The sequence below is a fragment of the Zootoca vivipara genome, chromosome 7 (assembly GCF_965207765.1).
Source record: "Zootoca vivipara chromosome 7, rZooViv2.hap1.1, whole genome shotgun sequence".
NCBI lineage: Eukaryota > Metazoa > Chordata > Lepidosauria > Squamata > Lacertidae > Zootoca > Zootoca vivipara.
The window spans coordinates 40,088,115-40,114,471 of record NC_142590.1 but is presented as its reverse complement, the minus strand read 5'-3'; the positions used below and the strand labels follow the sequence as shown (position 1 = coordinate 40,114,471).

The following is a 26,357-nucleotide window of genomic DNA, read 5'->3' as shown; positions in this document are numbered from 1 at the left end:
AAAAAAAAAAAGCACAATCTGCTTTTAGGCCCTAGGCAAGTCGGCTCCAGGGACCATGCATTCGCTCCATAAGACGCACAGACATTCCCTCTTACTTTTTAGGAGAAAAAAGTGGGTCTTATGGAAAGAAAAATACAGTATGTGACTGTAGAAACGCACACATTCCAAAAGATGGAAATACAGTAATTTTCATGCAAACTAGGATCTAGTCTGACCCTGGGTTTAAGCTAGTTTAACTATAATTGCTTCTTGCAAAATAAGATAATAATTGTTGTTATGCAATACACTTCTAATGTAGTACCCGCACAGGGGTGAAGGATTGCTGCACTGCAGGGGGTTGGATTAGATGGCTCTCATGGTTCCTTCCAACTCTGTAATTCTGTGGTCTACAGTTCTTGGAGTTCTTTGGAACATATCATGATAATGAAATGAGTGAATGTTTATAGTGTAAGACCTAATTAAAACAATCCTTCCAACTGCTGATAAACAATGCTTAGGTGTGAGTTGCTGGCTCTATTAGTACCGTATTGGCCCGAATATAAGCTGCACCTGAATATAAGCTGCACCTTTAAAATTCATGGGGAGGTGGGAGAGGAAAAAAGAAAATACCTGAATATAAGCCACTCCCTTAAAATTCTTCAGGCACTCACATCCGTTCCATTTTACCGTATGTCTATTTCAGCAGCAATATCGTAAAAGCCAATTTTTATAAGGTTGCAAATTTAAGCCACACTTTAACTTTTCACGGTCAGAATTTGGGAAAAAAGCAAGGCTTATATTCAGGCCAATACGGTATTGTGTATTTTCCCTTTAATATACAAACATTTGAACTTCTTGTGCAAAGCACAAGTTACATGTGCTGAATTTATTGCAAATTGATTTAAGTCACTTATCTTTTCAGATGAAGCTATTTCACCTACTTTGTTGGATGCAAAGTGGAATAAGATCCTAGATCCTCCTTCTCATCGGCTGTCTTTTAACCCAGCTCTGGCCAACGTGAATGAATCCACAATTCCTAATGAGTGTCCGCAAAAGTTGAAGTCATTCTCCCTGTCTCAGTTAGCCACTGCATCAACAGGAGGAGGAGATTGCTGTTCTAATGGAAAAAATATTAATATAAGACAAGAAAGCCCAAACATGTGGATTGATGATCAGGCAGCAACAGATGATCATCAGCTAGTTAAGAGAAATAGCAATCGAAATGCCCTGTACAATTTGATGGATGAAGAAGGAAGGAAAAAGAAACCAGAGGAAAAAAACGTTCTTGTAGTAGCAGTCATGCATAACTGTGACAAAAAAGGACTGCAAAGTGATTTGTTAGATTGTAGAAATTACAGCAATTCCCCCAGAATGGATACTGTTAGCTTTACACTGGATAATGAAACCCAACAAACTGATCACATTGATGTTACTATAAACGGGTCCATTGAAAAAGATGCAGATACTGAAAAAGATGCAGTACAAGCCAACAAGCTACCTGCAGAAGAAGATTTTTTCAACCATTGTAGTGCTGCTTCTGCTTGCTTATCCAGTAGATATTCTTCTCGGTTAAAGGAGAATGATAATTCAAATAAAGACCTTCATTTCTCAGAAACTGCAGCAGCAGGGATGAATGTAATTACATTGCAGAGGCCACTTGGCCCTAGTGTTGAAATACAGCAAAAATCCTCAGGTGAGGGTTTTGACACTGATGCTGTTGCTCAGCTGGAGACTAGAAACTGTTCACCTAGTTCCCGTAATGGTGGTTTCTCCACAGAGGTTTCTGTTGCAGAACCAGCAGCCCAGCCATTTCAGTCAGGGATATGTGAGGTCTCTGCAACTTGTCAGCCAAATACGTTTGAAAGTGGTAATCACGGTGAACGTTCTGATGGACATTTGGCCTCTATGGATGTTGGTGCTGCTGAAAATGAAGCTGACAAACATGAAAAAATACTCAGCTCAACTGAATTGCTCAGCACGACAGTTTGTTTATCAGAATCTCAGGAGATGGCAAATGGGGAACTGACTAAAGAAAATCAGATCAGTAATGAGCAAACACCTGGGGAGGATGAAACACTGTTGCATACGGCAAAGCAGGAGGAAGTATGTAGTAATGGAGATAGCAGCGATGGCATGACAGTAGCAAGTCAGGACTTAAAGGGAGCATATATGGATGAGTTTGAAGATTCCAGCCCCACTGATGTCATGAGTACATCGGCATCAAGTGCTCTGCTCAATTGTTGTGATTCCTATGGAATACAAACCCCAATTCTTGCTCATATTCCAAAGACTTTACCCTCCAAGGAAGACTCAGTGACTGAGGAAAAGGAGATAGAGGAGAGCAAATCAGAATGTTACAATAATGTTTATGAACAAAGAGGAAATGAGGCCACAGAGAGAAGTGGGCTCATTTTGAACTGCACTGGTGACCAAATTAAAAAAAAACATTTATATAATCTCTGCAGTCAGGTACCATCTGAAACAAGTCAAGCATCACCAAAACAAGCAGCCAGTCTGCAACCTCTTAGTGTTCCTTTTGGTGGTGCCCGACCCAAACAGCCTACAAATCTTAAACTACAAATTCCAAAGCCATTATCGGACCATTTACAAAACGATCTGGTTCCCCCAAACTGTGGAGGAAACAGTAAAAACAAAAATGATGTATCTGGAAAAGTAAAAGTAGGTGAAAAAATAGCAGCAAATGTATTTTCTGATGAAACATCAATGAGTGCATCAGTCACAGATATTGGCGGGGAGCATTCTGATGATTTTAAGTCTGGGGTTTCTAGTAGTTCGTGCCTTGCAGCAGCCTCAGATAGTCCAGACAACGATCTTGGAGCTGGCCAGTTTGGAGTTCCTACAAGAAAGCCATTTACTACTTTGGGCGAAGTGGCTCCTGTCTGGGTTCCAGATTCTCAAGCACCAAACTGCATGAAATGTGAGGCCAGATTTACATTCACTAAAAGGCGACACCATTGCAGAGCCTGTGGAAAGGTACGTTTATATTTAATGAAATATTTTCACAAATGATTGAAGCCACAGAATTTTTTTTGGGGGGGGGGTATTTTTATTAAGCATTTTGTAAAAAAGGTAAAGGTAAAGGAACCCCTGACTGTAAGGTCCAGTCGTGGAGGACTCTGGGGTTGTAGCACTCATCTCTCACTCTATAGGCCGAGGAGCCGGTGTTTGTCCGCAGACATGTGGCCAGCATGACTAAGCCGCTTCTGGCGAACCAGAGCAGCACATGGAAATGCCGTTTACCTTCCTGCCAGAGCGGTACCTATTTATCTACTTGCACTTTTGACGTGCTTTCAAACTGCTAGGTTGAGAGGAGCAGGGACCGAGCAACGGAAGCTCACCCTGTTGCGGGGATTCGAACTGCTGACCTTCTGATCAGCAAGCCCTAGGCTCTGTGGTTAGACCACAGCGCCACCCGCGTCCCATAAGCATTTTGTAGTTTTTAGCAAATTAAGGTTAGATATCTATTTATTTTAATGGCTACTGAAAATAACATGAGTGTTAAAGGTATTATTAATTGTTACTTTTGCATCAAGCTAGAAAACAAGTATACACCCCAAATAAATGACTTCTTGAATCTTATGGGGTCCCTCCCCCCCCCCCAGCACACTTTGTGATTAAGTACAGGCAGAAGCAGAGCTGCAGCAGCATTAGGTTTCTGGCAGAGGTGTTGTTGCTGCAGCTTACTGGGTGGTAGTGGAGCAAGGTGACGGAGAGGTCAGTGTGGTGTGACTCAACTGGTGGTAATGCCGGATTGGCTTTGCCAGTGTTGTGAATGCACCACACCAACTTCTGTGATGCCTCATGCCTTGGCTTCCCCTTCCTGGTAAGGAGCAGCAGCCCAGCTGATGGGAATCTAGGGTGCTGCTCTGCCCCACTGGGTAAACCACCTTTCACTATACGGTTCTTGCTGCGGTGAGTGTGGCATCACATTCTGGGAAGAGAAATAAACAGCCAACCTTCACCCCAGCTTTCAAGCTCTGGGGTGGTCCATGATGAGAGGTTGGGAGGTGGTTTGGCAGCTGGTAAGCCTGGCCATGGAGACCAAATTGGCAACCCTTCTGCTGGCCTTTCCTGCTCCAGATCAGAAAGGGTGAAAGCAGAGGGAGGGGAAAAGAGGTTTCTTCAGGCAGTGGCTGTTCCCTGACTTGCCTTTCCCTTTTTAAGTAGAGTGTCATTCTCTAAAGGTGCTTGCCATGCTATCAAGCCGTTGCTGCAAACAGTTAAGCAATCTCTGCCCTGACCGTTTGATCGACCAAAAATTAACTGGTTTGCTTGTTATTTCATACATTTGTGGTATCACTGTTACAATATAACACCACTCCAAATTCTTAGAAGACTCTAGGGTTGAGAGGGAATGTTGTGATAGCTAAAAAATACACAAAAAGTCATTCGTAAGCCTGGTATTATCCGGTTTTCAGCTGAAAAAATACCAAAATTGTTTTGTTTTTTAAATATTCCTGAGAAATAAGTAAATGTGTGGCTTTTAGGATTTCTGTGCTTTAATTTTAAATTGGATGTAAAATAAGCCTGCTATCTTGGGGCCTTATAAAAATACAGACTTGAATATTGTTCTCAGTTAAGACAAGGTAAAGTAGAATTAAGTGAATAAAAGATCTGCAATCAGCACAGCTGTGCATGGTGCTGTAGAAATGGAATAACACACAGTTTTATTTAGCAATTACCCATTTTATTTATCAAAGAAAGCACAGGGGCTTTTCTTTCAGTGGGATTCCTGCTTGTAGTAAAACGTGTGTTTTTTTAACCATTTAACTGTAATAGACACCTCTTTCTTCCCATTTGAAACATGTTTTGCACTGAGAGCCCTTTCAGGCTGGTGTTTATCACAGGTTTATTCCGCAACATATTCTTGGCACAATAATAGTGCAAAAGTGGTGGATTTATTTTGCTTAAATTTGTTCTGTGATGCTGCCCCAGTGCTGCCTCATTATTGTACCGGGGGGGGGGGGGAATGGGGATAGTGCAACAAAATCAGAACATTTGCGGCATAAAAAGTAATAGGGTTTCAGCAGACAGTTATAGGATATGCACTGGTTGAAAATGAAGAAATATGGCTGCCCCAAAACCTTTGCAGGTACAAACAGTATTGAAAGTGGGATTGCATGTCACTGTCCTGATAACACCACTGTAGTTTCTTGCTGTCTAAGAACCTCTCTCTCCCTTAATATTTCATGCCGATGCACAAACTGGTATGGGCAATAATTGCTATAATACCCAACACTATGCTGATGTTTTCCTTTACATGAAGCGTTTTGGCATTGCTTTATTTACAGTCCATTTCCTCTGGGCAGCAGATTTTTCATTGACCTTGACCTTGTTTGAATAAGCATTACTGTATTCAGTGTGGTACTCTTTCCCCCCCAGTGAATAAGTAACATAAGAGCTTGCACCTTACTGAATTCGACTTTAGCAAAGATTGTCCTAAACATGGGTTAAAAAAAGATATAACAACTGATTTGGGGACATCCTCTGTAGAGATTAGGCCAGTTTGTATTTTTCTTTTCCCATGAGATACTGAGGAAAGAGACATCTTCCATACATGTTACAAGAATTTTCAGCAATTAATCTAAAGCTTTCATTTCTGTATAAGGATTGTTGTTAAATATTTGGTTTGGTTAATGTAGTTGGGAAGCTTGGAACAGTAAATTCTGAATGAAAAGTTAATATTTCGTTTCCCAGCTTAGGGCACTGATTTTTTTCATAAGTTTAAGTTGCTATCCTGGTCTGCTGTTGAGTTGAATTTTCCAGCAACAACCCCTCTCTGAGTGTAGAAAAATAAAATATTGTATTTTTTTTTTTTTTTTGGTTTGTGGAAAATTTCATTCAAAGTTGAGCTGCTGTTTAATTTTTCATTAAATATACTGGTATATTGTTAGATCACAGGAAGGAAAGAGTACAAGAAGCTCATCAGAAATTGAAATGCTATCATCTGTGCAATATAAGGCGGCGATAACTATAACTAATAACTAATAGGACAAAGGCGATAACTAATAGGAGAAAACCAGCCTTACTTCCTGAATTAAAACCAGGAGCTATTTTTGGTGCATTTCGACTATGCTTGAGTATATTTGCTGTTTGATAAAGGTGAAATAAAGCTTGGCAGCTATGAGGCTGTAAATGTTGACTGGCTAACTGTTGAGGGCAAGAGAGTTGAGGGCAAGTGTGTTCAGACCTCTAATGGCTTAATTTTTTGACGTGGGAAAGTGGCCAAGGTTATAAAGAGTGTAAGTTTTTAATATTCTGCACAGGATGATCACCTGCATACCACAATATTAACTCAGACATTTCCTGTTTTCAGCATAATCAAATAATGTGTAATGGGTGCCTATAGTTTTATTATATCCCATTATGTTATATTCTGTCTGATCAATATAAATCCCATAACTCATTACAAGACAGGATTATTGTACTAAGGTTGTTATGGATTGTTGTTGTTGTTGGTGGGTTTTATGGGGGGCATTCTAGCACTTTTCCTGGTGATTGTTGGCTATATAAGTAAGGAATTCAATCTGAAAACTTGTAGTCATAAAGGAGTGCTAAGTGACTGAATATATTTTTCCTATTTTACTTAAGGTCTTCTGTGCAGCCTGCTGCAGTCTAAAATGCAAACTGTTATATATGGACAGAAAGGAAGCCAGAGTGTGTGTAATTTGCCATTCGGTCCTAATGAATGGTAAGTAACAGGGTAGGAACCAAATGTAAGTTCCACTAACATTGTGCTGTACAGAACCATCCATGTACATGAGTGGGATCAATAATGTGGCCTAGTGCATTTTGTTTCCCCACTGGAAATTATTTTAATATGGATAATTATTTAATATGGAACAGTGATAACTGTTCCAATCTAAAGCCTATCTGTACTCATGAGCTATTTCAAAACTAACCTGTTTCCACAATTCCTGATTTATAGAAGAAAACTAGGTAAGCTCAATGTTTGTGCATGGAATTTGATCTGGATCCCATCAGAGGTTTAAATAGTGTCAGATGATTTGAACTCACTTTTCCAGGTAGAAATCCGTGCACCTCCTATACAAGTAGAGGTAGGTGTACGGTGTGTTGCAATTTAATCTTCTGTCCCAAAACTGTTACTGGTTGTGGAAACTCCTTTTGAGCACACAAAAAGACAATAAATATTGCTTTCAGGACTTAGAAGATGAGAGGGAATAAACGCTTGCAAGTGATTTATGTAAGGCAGTGATCTTGACAGTAGCTCCAGACATTTTGTGCCTCGTACATTACATTTTTGGTGCCTGAAAAGATGCCTGGCCTAAAAAGCTGAGCATATAAGCGCAGAAATGTCACTTCTTATCTGTCTCAAAAGGATTCTAAGAATTATGTTGTTAAAATTTGTACTGCGTTTTGACAATGAGCTACCGCAGTTTAAGTGCAGTGCTATTTAAAGCATTAAATATTAACATCTCTCCCTATAGGCTGATAGAAATGTGACAGGAAATGGTGGGTTTATTGCAACTATGAATTAAAAAGTAGTGACTAAAGTGACATTGATTTTTGAGGACAAGAAATATTATTTTCTGAGAAGAGGGGGGAGTTGCATAGGAAGCTGCTTTATTTCAAGTTAGACAAGTGGTCCATCACGCACAGTGTCATCTGCATTGAGTAGCAGCAGCTCTGCAGGCCTTCAGGCAGGTGACATTTCCAGTCCTTCTTGGAGAGGGCAATGATCGAACCCGGAACCTTCCGCTTACAGGGCAGATGCTTTACCACTGACCTAAGCCCTTCTTAAGGATGCCCTGAATGTATTTTGTTAAACACCCTTGCTTTTGTAACAAAGGTTAATTAATCCATTCGGTTAATGGATAATACTTTTGGGTTGTGCTTGTACAAGGTTGGAACCTGATATAGGTTCATTTGTATCTGAACGTCTTTTGTTAACAAGGTCTAATAAAATTAATTGAGCTGCAATTTCCCTTCAGAAGCCTTTCCTTTCCATTACTCATTAGTGATGGGAAAGAAAAAGTATTTATAAGAGGACCCACATTGCCTGTAGGTGCATGTATTTCTGTGCCTGGAACCAAGCTGCACCTATGTTCTATGAAGTTGCAGTGGTAGGTGATGCTACTACTTTCCTGTTGGTTGGTTGTCAGTTACTTTGGTGTATTTGGGTACAGTACAACAAGTCCTTCATCGTTCTTTGCTTCAAGAGGCTGAAGTAGTGATTGTCCAATTGGTGACTGACTTGTGGGAATGTTGAAGTGGATGGGGTGGAATAGAGAAGTGTGGTGTTTGTGTTTTGGTGCCCATCTATTTACAGTTCCAGACACATTCCTATTTTTTAAAAAAATCATTGCCAGACGATTTTTGTTTTAATTCATAAAGATTGTAAAGGAAAGTTGGATGGGAATCCCTTTTACAGTGGTTACATTTTTTTCATACCACAGAGGCCCAAGAGGAGATAAGACCAGACTCTTGAACATGCCACCTTCTTTTAAGTATTCTTTGAAGCTCTAGGCTGAGTCAGTATTTTGTAGTAAAAATATTTTTCCAGTATTAATAATTTCAATCATATTTTTCAGTTACACAACATTTGATGCTAAAGGTGCCAACTATTCAGTGGATTTGGTCTAATATTTTGAGATTCATCTTTGTTTTTGCTTTTTGGCTTTGTTAAAGTTATAATCCAGTTCTGTGCTTTCCTGAGCATGGGGTACTGGGCTATCGGCATAAGTAGACAGCTCCACTATCTCTGCCAATCATCCAGAGAGAGGGCATCCAAGGAGCAGCCCTGTCCCAGTATTGCTGATGAAAAAAACAAGTATGGATGTGAGCATGAAATATGTGAGCATGAAATATTTTAAAAAATGGCAGAGCTGTCTACATTGCCTCCTTCAGGTTGTTACTTCATCTTAGGGAGCAGCGGCAGATGTTTAGACCATACCTGGGTAGGTTCAGGAATTCTAGTTGCATAAATATATTTTCTGATGAAGGAAAAGAGCCATTAATCTGATATATCGCAAATCTTAGAATTGCAGTGATTTCATGATTTTTCTGGTGTACTGATTGCCTTTTTGTGTGTTTTGTGTTTCCTTAGCACAAGCCTGGGAGAACATGATGAGTGCCTCAAGCCAGAGCCCTAATCCTAATAATCCTGCTGAGTACTGTTCTACCATTCCTCCCTTACAGCAAGCACAGGCTTCTGGAGCTCTGAACTCTCCACCACCTACTGTTATGGTACCTGTGGGAGTCCTAAAGCATCCAGGTGCAGAAGGTAGGGATCTTCTTTTCTTCTGCTTAGATTCCATCTCCCTACTCCCCCTCTTTATGAGAGGGGGTGGTCCCTGCCTGTTTGAAGGAGGCCGTGATGAAACCACTCCTTAAAAAACCTTCCTTGGATTCGGAAAACCTAACTAACTAGCAGCCAGTTGCTAATCTCCCTTTCTTGAGCAAGGTTCTGGAGCAAGTGGTTGTAGACCAGATCCAGGCACTTTTGGAAGAAACTGATTTTCTGGATCCATTTCAGTCGAGGTTTAAGCCCAGTTTTGGCACAGAAACTGCTTTGGTCACCCTGTATGATGACCTCTGCCATCATACAGAGTACTTCTGAGTGTGTTATCAAAATGCTGATTAGTGTTAATGCTGATTAGTATTATTTACGTGGGCTGCAATCCAAAGAAGTGACATGCACACATAAGGAAAAACTATTTGCAGAGCCTGAACTTCATTTGTTGTTTCTGCTGTAGCAATTTTTCCTGCCCAAGTGACTTGAATAAAAGACATCTAAGTCAGTGGTATATATCAAGTTTCCCTTTGATACTACAGTGGTACCTCGGGTTAAGAACTTAATTCGTTCTGGAGATCCATTCTTAACCTGAAACTGTTCCTAACCTGAGGCACCACTTTAGCTAATGGGGCCTCCCGCTGCTGCCACACGATTTCTTTTCTCATCCTGAAGCAAAGTTCTTAACCCGAGGTACTATTTCTGGGTTAGCGGAGTCTGTAACCTGAAGTGTCTGTAACCCAAGCTACCACTGCACTTCATATAATTGCTAAACAATGGTGCAAATCTGACCACTCAACCATCTGCTTGTTGCACTGTATACATTTTACAACCTTACCTGCTTTTACCTATAAAGAGATTGTTGGCATATAGGGTCTTTCAGATGACCAGCAGCTGTGATAGTTTGTGTAATTTAGTTAGGGAAGCTTTTAATCTTTAAGAAATTTGTGTATTTTAATATTTCTGTTGGAAGCCACCCAGAGTGGCTGGGGAAACCCAGCCAGATGGGCGGGGTATAAATAAAATAATAATAATAATAACAACAACAACAACAACAACAACAACAACAACAACAACAACAACAACAACAACAACAGTAGAATCCCAATGAATTCAATGGGATTTACTCAAAGGCAAGTGGGTATATGAAACACCCATATGAGAAGAAGTATGGTCTGATAGTTACTCAGCACTCTAAAGCAGTTTATTTTCATCAAGTGAAAATGAAATGCCTATACCTACCTGTGTAAATGTTAGTGTTTGAGAACTGCTCAAACTGGTTCTTTATTTGCATAGGAAAGCCTCCTTAACTCAATGTATCTGGTGGAGGTATTTATTCAGTTTAGAGATTAACTATATGATCAAGATGCTTAGATCTAAATGATTGAATATTAATTTGGTTATCACTAAAGATAAACTTACTATTTACAATGTTCTTTTTTTTTAAAAAAATATTCAACTGCTGATGAAAAGACAAGCTGCCTTAAAAAACAACCACTATGGAAACTGTTGAACCAAAATCGGATTCTTCTTCTTTTGGTTGTGGCCTTGGAAATATTCGAAATCCCTACCGCTGCTGTTTTTTAGTTTGTGTTTCAGTGTATTTCTGTATCACAGTTAAAACCAGCTAGCTTCACTTCTCTTTTCATGCATGCATTTCTTTTGATGAGTTGTTCCCATCTCTTCCTTAGTGGCTCAGCCCAGAGAACAAAGACGCGTTTGGTTTGCTGATGGCATCTTACCCAATGGGGAAGTTGCAGATGCAGCCAAATTGACAGTGGCTGGAACAACCTCCCCTGGAGCGCTAGCAGTGTCACATGATCCAAGCAAACCCATGAGCAACAATACTTCACCCGTAGAGGTGAGGAAAAACCCTGATTTTTGTTGTAATATGTTGGACATGTCTCTTGGCCAGAGGGTACAGGCATAAGTAGCTTCCCTAGCAATGTATTTTTACACGAGAACCTATAGTACAGATTGTTTTTTGTATCTTGTGTTTTGCAAAATGAAGATTAAAATATGTCTAGTTATACATTTACATAGTGTTGTTGTTTACTGCTTCTTGTAGACTGAAAACACACTTGCATTTTCAAGAAGCATTACTCAGGTTGGAAGTCCAGTTGGCAGTGCGATGAATCTCATTCCAGAAGATGGGCTTCCTCCAATTCTTATTTCTACTGGGGTGAAAGGAGGTGAGAATTAAACTGTGGTGTGTCTGTTTTGGGGTTTAATGAGTAATATTCCATCCTAGAGCAGTCCTTATTGAAACCAGAGTCTTCTGGATCAAGGTCAAATAGTCTTGTCTGTCAGTGGGCTGAATATTAACAGGCAAGGTCAGGCTTAATAAAACATCTGTTATCTCTAACACAAATGGGGATTCTGTGTACATATCATCATTCAGGTGTACTGAATAGTGATGGGAGTTCAAAAGTTGAACTTGGATGCATGTGAAATTGGAAGAAGGGGTTGCATAGATTAAAACAGTTTCTATCCAAGAGCTATAACCAGCTTAAATGCTGTAACTAAATAATATGAATCCCTGGGAGTTGTGGTGTGTGTGTGTGTGTGTGTGTGTGTGGCTGTAATTGTGTTTTTATTTTGTTTTTTTATGGGATGGCATTCAATTTTGTTGTACTATGTACAATGACAATAAAGTATTCTACTCTACTCTATTCATTTCTAGGAAAGTACCAATTTTTCTTGTTCACATCTTCCATATCAATGCCATGAAGTTTCTGCAATTTGAAGCAGTGGAGAATAATATCTATGTGTAGCTACTTGTTTGCAATAGATAAAACTAAATGATTGCCTGTGAAATAAGACTCTTCATAAAATACTACCCCGAGTTGCAAGTACTATTTGTTTCATTATTTAAAATAAAAATTAGGTAGTCAACTAAAACTGATCAGTTGACAAGCTTAATAATTAAGAACCAACGACTACAGATATATTCAAAATTAAGGATATATTCCAAGTTATTTTTTGCAGTAAATCTTATCCCTGACAAACACTTCATTCTGTTAAAAGTCCTGATATTCAAATAAAGTTTTTTAAAAAGGAAAGCTAGAAGGGATTCATGAATTTGTGTTTATGTGAATGCTTCAAAATATAGCCTTTAAATATGATTTCGTTAATGGATATTGTAATATATAATGGCACTGTAAACATAAGCAAATAAGCCACTTCCCAATATTCCATCATACTCTAGCATGGGCATGGAACAGAAGAAAGGCCATGGCTATGCAGATAGAAGAAGACTTGATGATCAGTGGCTAGGGTCCGCAGTTATAGGGAGAAAAATTATATCTTACCCAGTGGTGTGCATACCTTTAATTTCTCCCATGGCAGTAAAGGATTCCTATTTGCTCCTTTCGGGGAAAATGAAGGACTTTGATTGAAGAGTGAGAACCTGTATTCTACCCCTCATACTGGGTGGCTGAACTTTTATTGACAGGATCACACAGGATGTCCACATGCAAAGCACGTACAGTAATACCTCGGGTTACGAACGTGATCCGTTCCGGATCGCAGTTCGTAACCCGAATAGTTCGTAAACCGAACGCGATGCACAGCGCCATTTTGCGCATGCGCAAAGCGCGGCGAAAACACTTCCGGGTTTGCGCAGTTCGTAACCTGAACTGTTCGCAAACCGAGGTGTTTGTAACCCGAGGTACGACTGTAGTTATATTGCACCCCCTGGCTTCCTTAGCATATATAAGCTGGTCTTCCCCATGGAAACCCCACTGATCCCTTTGATCATTTTGAGGGTGGTTAGCTGTCTGCCTGCATATATTTGCAATACATGACTGAGATGCCAAAACTGGTTTATAATGGTTATGTTTAATGCCATATACAGTGCTTGACATAGAGGCCTGTTTTGTAGAAGCCCCAAGGTAGAAATCTATTTTTGTTGCACTATCAAATAAAGATTACAGATGTATTTATTATGAGTCTGTTAAATAAATGCTATATTTCATTTTAAGACCAGGCAATAGTATTCAGTAAAGTAAAGGTATTTACTTTCACTGTTGTAAGTATTGCTGATAGCATGCATTTTTCAGATGTTACCTAAACTCAGTGAAATGTTGGGGGGGGGAATCACATTTTTTAAAAACCCTCCACCCATCAATTTGAATAAGATGATAGACCACACAGTACTTAAATATCAGAGGTATGCTATTGCCAAATTGCATAGGACACTTGACAGCCATAATTTTACAGCTACCATTTTTTCTTTCAGATTATGCTGTAGAAGAAAAACCATCTCATATATCAGTGATGCAGCAGTTGGAAGATGGTGGCCCTGACCCCCTTGTGTTTGTTTTAAATGCAAATTTGCTGTCCATGGTTAAAATTGTGAACTGTAAGTCCAGTTTATTTGGATGATGATAAAATGATCTTGCAATGAATCAAATTTCTTTGCTTTAGAAAACATTTCCCTGTGAAAAACGTCTTGCACTGCAGAAAATTACCCTCAAGTAACAGTAGTGAATTGTCTTTCTGGTCTGTGTCTTGGAAGTGATTATGTGCCAAAGTCCAGGATATTTTTTTCTGAGACCCAATATATGAATTCAAATATTTAAAAGGTGTGCTAGTTTTGCTGCTGCTGATTTCTTGATTCAATAGCAGCATGATATTACAGTGGAACTTCAGTACTCTGAATGATGGGGTTTATAAAATCATACTTCCTATGAGCATAACAAGATGCAGTTCAGAATATCCAGGATTTAAGATTATCTACCCTGGTATGGGTGTAATTCAACATAACACTAAGAGGGGTACACCTACAGGGAACAAGGTCTACTCATGCAGTGGGACTTTCCTTGCTCTCTTCTTCCCATTTGTTCTCTCAACCTGTTCTGAGGGTTCTTCCAACCTTCCATAGCAGATTTTGGAAGTACAGGTGGGAGAGGGAGAGAAGCCCTGTTGCCCAAGGTACCTAGAAGAAGAGTTTGGATTTGATATCCCGCTTTATCACTGCCCTAAGGAGTCTCAAAGCGAATAACAATCTCCTTTCCCTTCCTCCTCCCACAACAAACACTCTGTGAGGTGAATGAGACTGAGAGACTTCAGAGAAGTGTGACTAGCCCAAGGTCACCCAGCAGCTGCATGTAGAGGAGCAGGGATACGAACCCAGTTCACCAGATTACGAGTCTACCGCTCTTAACCACTACACCACACTGGCGCTAGCAGCTTAGATGAATGCCTAGTTTAACCTATGTGGTTAAACTAGGGATAGCTGACCTTATTTGGTCTAACTCTAAGGGCTTCATGTCAGTTGAGGGTGTGGTCAAAATGAACTTTGGTGTTCCCTAGCTTTGTGCCCCTCCTCCGACCTAGCCTGTGAACATACAGGCAGGCAGGCAGGCACACAGACGCACAATGGCAGACACAAGCCATAATCCTGACAATTTGAGGGATTCCTCCCCATTGCAGTGCTGTGCTGAGAGGAGAGACTTAAAATCTAAAGAATAGCAAATGCAGAGATTGCCATATTGGGTCAGAAATGCAACCTTATAGTAACTAAGACTTTTAACCTGGAGGGTGAATAGCTTGGGAAGGATTTTAATTGAGGAAGTGATATTGCAAGAAGGGTCAAATTGCAAGAAGGGTCAAACCCTGATTCACCCAGTGCTGTGGTCTCAAATCTACACACAACCCATACATGACCGCTATTAGTTATCTTACAAAAATTGGTATTTGGTTTTGTTTTTAATAAATGAGATCCTCAATCAGAGAGCTCTATTGGCCTTGGCAAATAAGCAGCATTCAGTAATGTCTGCATTAATTTTGCATTTACTCCATATGTTCATTTTTACAAACCCTCATTGTGCTTTCTCTTCTACAGATGTGAACAGGAAGTGCTGGTGCTTCACTACAAAAGGAATGCATGCTGTAGGCCAGTCGGAAATAGTAATTCTTCTCCAGTGTTTACCTGATGAGAAGTGTTTGCCCAAGGATATTTTCAACCACTTTGTGCAGCTTTATAGAGATGCTTTGGCAGGTGAGAGAACTGCCTATTTGAAAATTGTGATGACTGCTGACAGCTAGGTTACTTGAATTAATAAGTCATCACAATTGTATAGCTGTGCCTTCTAGATTCTTTTATAAAATAGTCCATACTTGTACATTATTAAATAATATTTAAGGGCTCTCCGCCTTTTCTTCAGATGCCGAATGAACTTTGATCCAGCATACTACAGTTATTACTATGTGCAATTTCACTACAGTGTTGCATAATTTATGACCTCTCCATAATACTATCCTGCAATGCTGTGATGGAAGCAGGGTTTTGGGGCTTTGTTATTCTTAATCAAAAGCCAAAATTTGATGCTGGTACTGCTGACTTTTATTATTCTTTTTGGGGAGGGGGCATTTTCTATTTCTGTAGTTCAGAAATGTAAGGCCATCAAATTAAATCATGAGTTACTGTGCTGGATACAAAAATGATTCTTGTTTTGTGCGCAGATGATCTTCATGACTCATAGCACTCTAAATCAATTCCTGCAGTGGTCCATAATACACTCTTAGTATGTGGCTTGCTTATGTTCTGACATTGTAAGTAGTTGAGAGAGAGTTGGGGGAATGCAGTACAGTACACTAAATTAACACTGTTAGGGGGTTATCAGAAACAGCTTGCTGTAAAGTTATTTACTATAAGTGCAATAAATAAGACAACTGTGTCTTAACCATTCTGCTATATATTTTGGAAAGTTGTTCATTTGTTTGCTATGCTTTGGAACACCTCTTAACACAGCATTTTAAAAAATTGCTGGTTCCCGAGATCAGGGAACAGGCTTTTCGAATCAAGATAGCAGACTGAACCTTTCAAAACGGTGCTGATTTTTGGGTTTCTTAAAATTTCCAAGTAACGCCAGGTAAGAAGGCTGCTGGTTTCTTATAGTGCAAAACATGCCTGTAATAAATAGAGGGTACACTGTGTTTAATTATTTTTGAAAAGCTGAGGGGAGTGGGAAATTTGTAAAGGATTTCTGCTGTAACAGTGGAGAAATTTTCAGCAGGGCTTAGAGCTTTAGGAGTTGTATGTGCTTGGGCTGCATATCTAGCACCTGCAGGTCACTGCTTCATGGTTGAGTAGAAATTTGTACCTGAGCATCCTTAATCTTAGGTCCAACATTTTAAACATCACATATTATTAACTTTTAAGCATTCTGTTTCATTAAAATCCTTTGTTGTTAAAATGTAACAGCATAAAGCAGGGTATTTGTACTAGTATAAAACCTGTGACATATGATTTCACTATTGAAGCAAAGGTTTTCTCTGTGTATAATAATAGTAATGTATATAATAGTAATAAATAATCTGCCAGGTTAAACCCAGAGACAAAGTTTTCTCAGGAAGTTGGGAGTGAATTAAGTGTGCTGCTCATGGTATGTATACATTCATCACACCTTCAAATCTGATAAAATTGCTTGGCAGGATTTGGTGTCATTTCTAAGACCTGCAAATCCTGTTTGACAAGAGGACAAACTTTTGGATAAAAGTATTTTGTGCTAATCATGAGAAGTGCAACATATATTTCAAAGCACTTTCTTAAAATTGTCGTATATTCCATCTCTAGCCTAAGACTCAGCATATGGCTGCTTCAGAATGCTCCAGTGTTTGTGGAGTTGCCTTTCGTATCCCTTTGGGATCAGCGTTGTTGGGGTTTTTTTGTGGCAGGGAATCTACCCTGTAGAGATTTCAGTTGCAAATACCTAGAAATGAAATAAATAAGTGTGTGCAGAACTTTTCTAATTAAACTGGAAAAATAAAGCATTATATACTATTGCATAAAATTTTGCCTTTATTTGGTATAACTGTTGCAAGTGGGTGATTTAAGTTAGTATACCTTAACATTTCTTTAAAAAGGTTTTATTCTGTGTAACAAGTAGCGCAAGAGGAAGTAGGGTCTCTGTGCAATTTTATCTTGCCTTTTTTATATATAGCCATTAATACTACTGTAACTATTTCTCTTGTTTTCATAGGTAATGTTGTGGGTAATTTAGGACATTCATTTTTCAGTCAGAGTTTTCTCGGCAGTAAGGAGCATGGTGGCTTCTTGTATGTTACACCTGTGTATCAGTCGCTGCAAGACTTGGTGCTCCCCACGCCACCATATTTATTTGGAATCCTTATCCAGAAATGGGAGACTCCTTGGGCCAAAGTATTTCCCATCCGACTGATGTTGAGACTTGGAGCTGAATACAGGTGTAAGTCCTATTACTCTTCAGTGCCCACTTAGATCCCAGCCTTGGTTTCAGAGTGTCATATGTACAGATTTTACTGTTTTGTTGCTGGTAATCACATTGCCTTGGATTCAAACTTTTTGCTTTGTGAGCAAAGGGAGTCTTCTGTTCATGGAGCAAAAGGTTAGGTTCCAAGCTACCGTTGTAAGGACATTACTAAATGTGATTCTGTTGGTCAAATTAACCTACATCAAAGTAGTTGCTTGTACACATAATGCACAGTAGGGTATGTTATATGAGAACAGTGTCTGAAGTGGGTTTAAAATGGCTTCCTGTGCGATGCAGGGCTCTGTGTTCCCTATCAAGCATGGGAGCTTGGAGCAACTGGTGCAGTCATGGTTTTCAGAGGTTCTTTTGTGTGCACCACTTTCATAAGTAACTGAAACCTAGGCAAACTTGAAAATTAAAAATGGTTACAAAAACCTAGTACTGAATATAAGCTGTTAAGATCTCGTCAGTTGGGGTTAGTGTTAGATCACACACAGTGACTTCTTGTGCTTCCATTTTGGCTCTGTATTGTACAAATAAAAACATGGAAAAGTGTTGCTAGAAAAGGCAGAGCATCTTTCCTCGGCACACTTCTGTGCTCCAAGTAGAAATCTGAAAGCCCATCCTATTATTCTATTCTTACAATTGTCCTTGATCAGACATAGTGTTCTTTTGATCTTCCTACTGTTGATATTTTTCTAAATTTGATTTTCTAGCAACCAAATGCAAGGTTTTTGGAGTAAACTTCCCCATAGATATGTTTGAATCTGAGATCTTTTCCCCTACTTTCTTAGTGTACCCGTGCCCGCTTTTCAGTGTCAGATTTCGTAAGCCATTGTTTGGAGAGACTGGACACACAATTATGAATCTTCTTGCAGTAAGTGATGGTTACAAGTTTATTTTGTAAATAGAAAAATGTATGTGTCCTGTTCACATTTATATGCCTAATTTATATGCACTGTTATTCTGAAAATATCATAATGCATAGATTTCTTAAATCTAGATATGATGGAGTAGAATTTATTTATTTAACAAATTTATGTACAGTTTTCAAGCAACAAAAGTGTTTTACAAACTACATACAAAAATGTAAACAAAAAATATAATTTAAAACTGGCTAAAACATCCACATGATTTCAAAAGATAATTTAAAAGACAGCACAAAAACAAGTATTTCTGAGCATAACAAAAATACCATAAAACACCACAATACCAATTTTACAGCTCAGATTATAATTAGTCCCTAAAGACTATTACCCCTATCCCTAAAAGGATAAGTCTTTAAAGGAGGTGGGGATGAGGTTTGCTCTCAATATCATGCAGAATCTAATACACAGTTCTTTGCAACAAATATCTATTTTAAATCGAGAGAACACTTAAGATCCTGGTTTTTTTTAACATCTCTGAACTGGACCATCATATAGCTGTAGGCACACTACTGTAAAAAAAACAAAAAAAAACACTAAGCATTTCATCTGTAACAGTTTATACCAAGGAGCCCCAGTTTAGTGTCCTGTAATATTTTTTTGTATGCTAGAGAACACTGCTGCACTCTAGGAATACCTTGGAGTGATGCTGATGCCCCATAGCATTTAAGGAGCTTAAACAGGCACCTGTTCTAAATGTGAAGTGTGTTCTTGGACACCAGGAAGGAATATAGCAGAAGTGGGTGAGTGGGTGGGAATGGGAGATTATCAGGTGCTCCTTTCCTGTTCTTGTTCACCCAAATGCAATTTCTATTTTCTCACAGCTAAACATCCCCAGCTTACTCTGATACACATTACGTCTCATGAAACTCATTGGTACAATACTAGTTCTTTCTACTTAGTATTGTTTTCAGAGCCCCTACTGATGGGTTAGGTTGCCCCTGAAACTAAGTGTATTTTTCAGTATTTTAAACAGAATAATGAATAAAGAATACTGCTTATTGCAAATGGATTTAGCATTTTTATTGTAATTTTTCAAAGTTGACCCATAGTTCTTGCGTTGCTGAAACTCAAATGCCAGCAGCAATTGTGATTTTCATTGTTCTGTGCACTGGCAGGACTTCAGAAATTACCAGTATACATTGCCAGTTGTTCAGGGCTTGGTGGTTGACATGGAAGTGAGGAAAACCAGCATCAAAATTCCCAGCAACAGATACAATGAGGTATGTAGTGTGAATAAATATGTAACACACATGTCCTAGAAGCACCACAGTGATTATTCTATTGATGAAATATTGAATGAACTTGAGGGGTGAATACAACTGGATCTGTGAGACTGGGTTTCAAAATCTCACTCAGTAAGTAACTGAAGGAGCAGCTTTGGTTAAGCCATGATATCTTTACCTTGTCTCCCATCTGAAAAATTATGAATAATGACGTTCCTTAATATCTCATGTTGATATGGCAGATCAGTTGTAAACTGTCTTGCATGTTCTTCTCCTCCAAAATATTGTATACCATAAATCATATATTTGTTTTGGAGGACTAAAATTTTAATTCAGTGATTGTTAAATGTTTATTTTTATTTTTCAAAGAGCCGAGAAACAGCATTGCAAATAGTTTAATTTGGCCCTATTCCTGGGATGGGCACTCCACAGCCATTGGCCTGATTTTATGTGATCGTTGGCAAGCATCACTTCAGACCCTTGGCAAGAGTAAAGTGCCCTCCATGGAAAGGAGAGAGAGAGAGAGAGACTACCTTTGGCTCTGGCCTAGGCCATTGCTGACTTTAGCGCCCCCCCCCCAATTATCCCTGAAAGGAGTTATTTGACAGACAAAAAGTTTGCCTCCATCTGCTCCCTACAATTGTCACTCTTCTTCAGGGTTTGCACCTGTGGAGACGGTTCTCACATATTCCTGGGTGGTGGTCTCATATTATGTGGTAATGGCGAATGTTTTGGTTGCAGATGATGAAAGCCATGAACAAGTCCAATGAGCATGTTCTAGCAGGTGGGGCGTGCTTCAATGACAGGGCAGACTCTCATCTCGTGTGTGTGCAGAATGATGATGGGAACTATCAGACACAGGCCATCAGTATTCATAATCAGCCGCGGAAGGGTGAGAGTTGCTGACAATGTATTCACCCCCCTCATAAACAGTCTGCTGTTTGCATTATTTTCTTGATCGTTGTTTTTTTGCTTGTAAGCCCTTTTAATTTTGTAAGTGCATTATGAGCAAAGAGCCCTAGTGCCTGAAGGCAGTTATCAAAGGCACTGTTGGTGATGGTTCACAGGTGTGAGAATTGGGTATACGGCCTATTCTGAACAAAGCTGCAACCCCTGCCGAAGAAACAGATTCATAGAAGCTCACGAGACTTCAATGGCAAGAGGTGCCTCAGCCCAGCTTCTGCTGGTTCATCACAAGGGCAGCCTAGCTATATGGGCTGGTAACCTCACGTTTAGACTACTGCAGTGTGCTCTATATGGGGCTGCCCTTGGAGATGCAGTTGGTGAAGAATGTGGCTGCAAAAGTCTTGACAGGTTCATATGCAAGTGACACTGGTTGCCTGGGCCCAATTTAAGGTGCTGGATTTGGTGTACAAAGCCATATACAGCTTGGGACCTAAGTACTTAAAGGAGCAACTATCCCATTATATGCTGATGTTATACTTTAGGATATGTGGGAGATGTCCTGCTTGCAGTTTCATGAACAACTGCAGTTGGTTGTATGCTAACAGTGAGCAGGGCCTTGATGGCACACTGGGTGGGGAATTCCTTCCCATAGGAGATACAGTTGTTGCTCTCATTAACAGTTTTCCCTCTTGTTAACAGTTTTATGTTAAGAGATTTTTTCATTCACACCTATGAAGATGTCTGATTTAAAGAATTTGCTTCTCTGCTGCTGGATTACTATTTTGCAATCCCCATGCTTTTAATATCATAGCTGTAATTTTGAATATTAATAAAACGTGTTACAGTGCCTTGAGAAATTCTGGGTTATAAGTAATATTAATATTAATATTAATTGGAAGTTTGTGTAAGCACATTGAATACTATGCAGCTTTTCACCGTTTGTTTCCATTTGCCTCTCCATTTTAAAAGTCCATTTTTCATCTTTCTTATGCTACACACCATGGTGGGGTTCATCAGCTATACAGTGATTTCAGATCCTGGCTTCCTTGTACTATCACAGCTTCTGAACTCAGGACATAAAGGGAAACATGCATGCTTTCAGTCTCTTCTCCACGTGTATGGAGGAAGAAGGGTTTACATAGCTGGGATAGCTCAGTCAGTAGAGCATGAGACTCTTAATCTTGGGGTTGTGGGTTTGAACTGCACTTGGGGCAAAAGATTCCTGCATTGCAGGGGGTTGGACTAGATGACCCTCATGGTCCCTTCCAACTCTACGATTCTACGATTTGGTGACATTGTGAAGCTTTTTGTGGCTTGATCTTGTCCTGCTGAACAATGCTTTAGTGCTGTATCTGAAACAGGCCAATTAATTTGCTTTCCTTTCTGAACCTTTCTCAGGCAGTAATGATTAGCATTTATTCATCTGAACTTTACATTCAAGGTATATATGAATGCAGCACTCACAAATGAATTGTCACTATAGAAGATTCCCTTTGCAGAGATACATTTTACTCCTAGTTCACAATTGTGATGTTTACATGATCTGGTGCTAAAGTCAAGTAATGATCATCCTGTCACCACTTATGTTAACAGACGGGTGGTAGGTTCTGTACCAGCTTCCAAACAGCCTTTGAAGGCAGCTCCATGTAAACATCCTTGCAATAATCTAATTTATGAAGCTTGAAAGATCATGCCAAAGCTTGTGTTCCAGCTGCCTAAACCAGACGCAGCTGATACCGAGCATGGGGTCCACTGTGGCTGCTTAGATTCTACTGTGCTCCGGAAGTCCTAAGAATACTCACAGACCACAGATCTCATTTTTGAAGGAGAGCAAATAACTATTTAAGCTTTTTGACTGGCCAGTTGTATGAAATACGTTTTCTGGAGGGAATTCTATATAAGACTGTGAGTAATCTTGAACACTGTGACAGGGTGAGCTCCCGTTGTTCGGTCCCAGCTTCTGCCCACCTAGCAGTTCGAAAGCACGTCAAAGTGCAAGTAGATAAATAGGTACCGCTCCGGCGGAAGGGAAACCACGTTTCCGTGTGCTGCTCTGGTTCGCCAGAAGCAGCTTAGTCATGCTGGTCACATGACCCGGAAGCTGTCCGCGGATAAACACCGGGTCCCTCGGCCTATAGAGCCAGATGAGCGCACAACCCCAGAGTCATCCGCGACTGGACCTAACAGTCAGGAGTACCTTTACCTTTAATCTTTAACTGACTGAAAGATGCTGGAAGTAAAATTGCCTTTCACCCACAGTTAGTTGTATTCTGGGCATTGCACTGATTCTGCCTCTGGCTGTTTGCTTTTTTTTATATATACAAAAAAGGTTCTATGAATTGCTCACATTATAAAATATCAGAGTGGTGCACAGAGAACTTGTATGCTATTTCCTTGCCATTACGTAATGCTTAAATTTGAGTAAGTAAAGAGGTTTTCACGAAAACAGCACACACCTCTTGATTCTTCAAGGAAAGTCCCCTTGCAGAATCTGTTTGGAACTACTCATTACTCAGGCAGAGGGGCAAAAGAGAGGCTGCATTAAGCAATGGCCATGCTGAAGTAGTAATTTCCCCAGGACTTCGAATTTTAAAGCTCTAGGATTACTTTTAGTGATCAGGTGGAAATGTGGGTTTCTTTTTAATTCTTGGACTTGCCAAAGTGTTTTACTTGGCTTAGAAAATGCTACTGAAAGGAGCTTTGCTCCATCATTGAATATTGGTAGTTGCATACATTTGTTTTACGTGGGCTTTGTTTGGATTATTGGCTGCTTTGTTGCTGATCTAATTCTGAAACCTGGCTCTTATATACAGTGTCTTAATTTTAGAATTACTAACACATTACCTTGTTTTTTTACATTTTAATATATTTCTCATGTTTTTATCTTACATTGTTTTTAACTCCACATGTAATACCTAATATATTTTATTGTGTTTTATGTGTTTTCTTTTTATCTTCTCTACTGGTCATTGACTTAAACAAACAATATGAATCTTATTCATGTCTCCCATTTGTTGCAGTGACTGGAGCTAGCTTCTTTGTGTTCAGTGGAGCTCTAAAGTCTTCTTCAGGGTATCTGGCAAAGTCCAGCATTGTAGAAGGTAAGTTTTGAGTCACCTTTCACCATGTAAACTAGTTTCTTCTTGGTTAAATGTAACAGTGCTTCGGTGGTAGTTAGAACTTAACTTTGTTTACAAAATGTATTGCTATTTTTATACTAAATACTGGGTTCTTAGAATCTTAGAGCAAGAAACAAGCTTGAATAAACAAAAAAAGGATGTACTGACTCCTGGACTTATAGTACCAGGCGGTGGTGGAAAACTGAATGTGGATAATGTGATTTATTTTTTTAAGGAGTGAAAATGTCTGTCTGTGAGGATTTTAACACTAGAACAGGAATAAAGATTATAGATAAGTAGTAGTTACGAAAAAGGCTCTTTAAAATTAATTTGTACTCTTGCTGTCAATACCAATTATATTGTGTATATATAATTTCTATAAACTGATTTTTCTTAATGAAATGGAAATATAGAAGTATTTTAAAACAAATATTGAAATAAACACCTGATGTTTCAGCTTAGGCTAATTTTGTATAATGTGCTGCACAATGTAGCACACAGAGTACATCCTGGAATGTTTTCTTTTGGAGGGTGTGTGTGTTGGAGATTGGGATTGTGCTGTCCTATCCAGGCTTTTGATTCCATTTTTATACCAAGGCCTGATCCATATAATTTTATGCCTTGATTTTTGTAGTGTATGGATTGTGCGGGCTGCACTGTCTACATAATAGACCCCTAGGCAAATCTGAAATCCAGTGCTCAGGATTTCATCCACCTCCTATTAGGAAGTGCATGTTTAAAAGTTTAGTTTAGGACTTGGATGTTTGCAGCATGAATCCACTGTACATTTGTTCTCTGGTTAAGAATACAGCTGTGGGGTGTTGTCCTGATTGTGTCTTGTCCTACCTAGATGGAGTCATGGTCCAGATAACGGCTGAAAATATGGACTCCCTGAGGCAGGCTCTGAGGGAGATGAAAGACTTCACTATTGCCTGTGGTAAAGTGGATGCTGAAGAGCCTCAAGAACATGTGCACATTCAGTGGGTGGATGATGACAAAAACTTCAACAAGGGGTAAATATAGTATTTTCTTGATAATATTAAACAAGCTTGTTTGGTTTTATATGCTTTCTGATGGCACATTCCTCTACCTGCTTGCATGAAGTGCATGTTCATATCCCAGGAGGTGATATTTTTTAAGGGGTATGAACTAGCACATTCAAATTAATTAGCAGAGGGTGTTAGCTGATCTGACTCCCCAGAGGTGTTTTTTATTTTTAAAAAGCCTGCTGCTAAGGCTAGATGTCTCACAAATTAATTTATCATATGTATATCTTGCTCTACAACATCACCTGAACACTTGTTGAAGGTTAATGTTATAGTAACCAAGCTACCCCTTACAACTTGCACGAGAGATTAAAGTATGTACTACATGAGTATCTTTGGTATTTGAAATTTGTGTGTGCACCATCTTTTGAGATGAATGCACAGGCATTGTGTCAGCATACTGAGGGAAACTGCAGCAGCTGGTGCTTTCTGTCAGCATGTATGTGAGTGTGCAAGGAGGAGACATAACCTTTGTTGTCTTAAAATAATTGCTGTAAAGGAATTGATAAGGATGTTGAACCACCGACCTAAGATATGTGCACAGGGTGTTAACAGCTCTAACTGCATTTTTTGCTTCCACATGTGGTGGCAATGTTTGTTGTGTTAACTGTGTGGCAGTTATTATGCTTCCCTAGAATGTCTTCATGCTTTTCTGTGTAGCAGTAGTAGAATGTGCTACATTCCCCCGCTGCAGGGACATTACTTCAAAGAGGCATTTACCTCTGATATGTATTCAGGATGCTGCAGTTGTAGTAGCATTCCAGATGACTTCCTGGGGTGTTCTGTGGTTTCACACAGACAATTATTTTTGTAGGTTGATGGGAGCAGCTTCCTGTTTACCTTTAGAGTGGTATTAGCCTTAATCTTGCTTCAGTAGCTTGATGATTACCAAAACAAAAAAGGGAAGAGTTTTGCTACCATGTGAAAAAGACTTCTGCATTAAAACAAACACTAAATGTTTACACTAAATAGTGTAGGTCTGGTGGCTGGATATAGCCCTCTTGTATCATCCTCCCACCCCACCATCCCTGCTCCATGTATTCCTTGAGTGTTTTTGTCTGGCTGGAATGTGTCCTTGAATTGTTTTGCCTTTTGTTTGCCTGCATGGAGAGATGTTGGGGGGAAAGGGTGTAGAAACCTCTCACATTTGTGGAGTAGGTTACATTCCAGTTGCTCATAAAGGTAAGACTCATCTCCTGCCCAACCCACCACTGACATGAAACGTGTCTCACATGGTTGGAAAAAGTTCTGTGCCCTTGCTGCCATACATTGTCCAAAGTGTTGAAATGTTAGGGTATTGGTATGGGGGCAAAGACAGCTTTGAACTGTGTTTTTTTTAAGGTTTCATAAGTATTCAGATGGCTATCTATTTATAGAGATGGAAGGGACCTTAGAAGTAATTTAGTCCAACTCCCTGATTAATACAAAAGGGCAATGGCAGCATCCCTGCCAGTACACCATTAAGCTCTGCTCCAGTACCATGCATAATATTTGCAACATCAATCATATTTCTGGCTTTGGCTCCTCTGTGGTACAACTGGAAGCACTGTTAATGTGCAGAATTGATTTGACCAGAAACTCTGGTAACAAAAAAGGTGTACAGTATACAGAAGGCTCTCTCATACTACTTGGTGTGTCTGCACA

General features: G+C 39.5%; 1 protein-coding gene across 5 annotated transcripts in view; it reads left to right on the top strand.

The window, feature by feature from the left end:
• ZFYVE9 (zinc finger FYVE-type containing 9) overlaps positions 1–26,357 on the top strand; it is a 50,165-nt gene that overhangs the window by 19,973 nt on the left and 3,835 nt on the right. For all 5 annotated transcript variants that reach the window (XM_035124169.3, XM_035124161.3, XM_035124165.3 and 2 more), the window contains 13 exons: positions 902–2,973; positions 6,592–6,691; positions 9,068–9,244; positions 10,945–11,114; positions 11,322–11,445; positions 13,494–13,616; positions 15,102–15,257; positions 17,242–17,466; positions 18,285–18,367; positions 19,535–19,639; positions 20,384–20,534; positions 23,569–23,649; positions 24,518–24,680. In XM_035124169.3, the coding sequence (XP_034980060.3) occupies positions 1,138–2,973; positions 6,592–6,691; positions 9,068–9,244; positions 10,945–11,114; positions 11,322–11,445; positions 13,494–13,616; positions 15,102–15,257; positions 17,242–17,466; positions 18,285–18,367; positions 19,535–19,639; positions 20,384–20,534; positions 23,569–23,649; positions 24,518–24,680 (3,494 nt within the window). In that variant the 5' untranslated portion in view covers positions 902–1,137. The remainder of the gene's footprint in view (positions 1–901; positions 2,974–6,591; positions 6,692–9,067; positions 9,245–10,944; positions 11,115–11,321; positions 11,446–13,493; positions 13,617–15,101; positions 15,258–17,241; positions 17,467–18,284; positions 18,368–19,534; positions 19,640–20,383; positions 20,535–23,568; positions 23,650–24,517; positions 24,681–26,357) is intronic.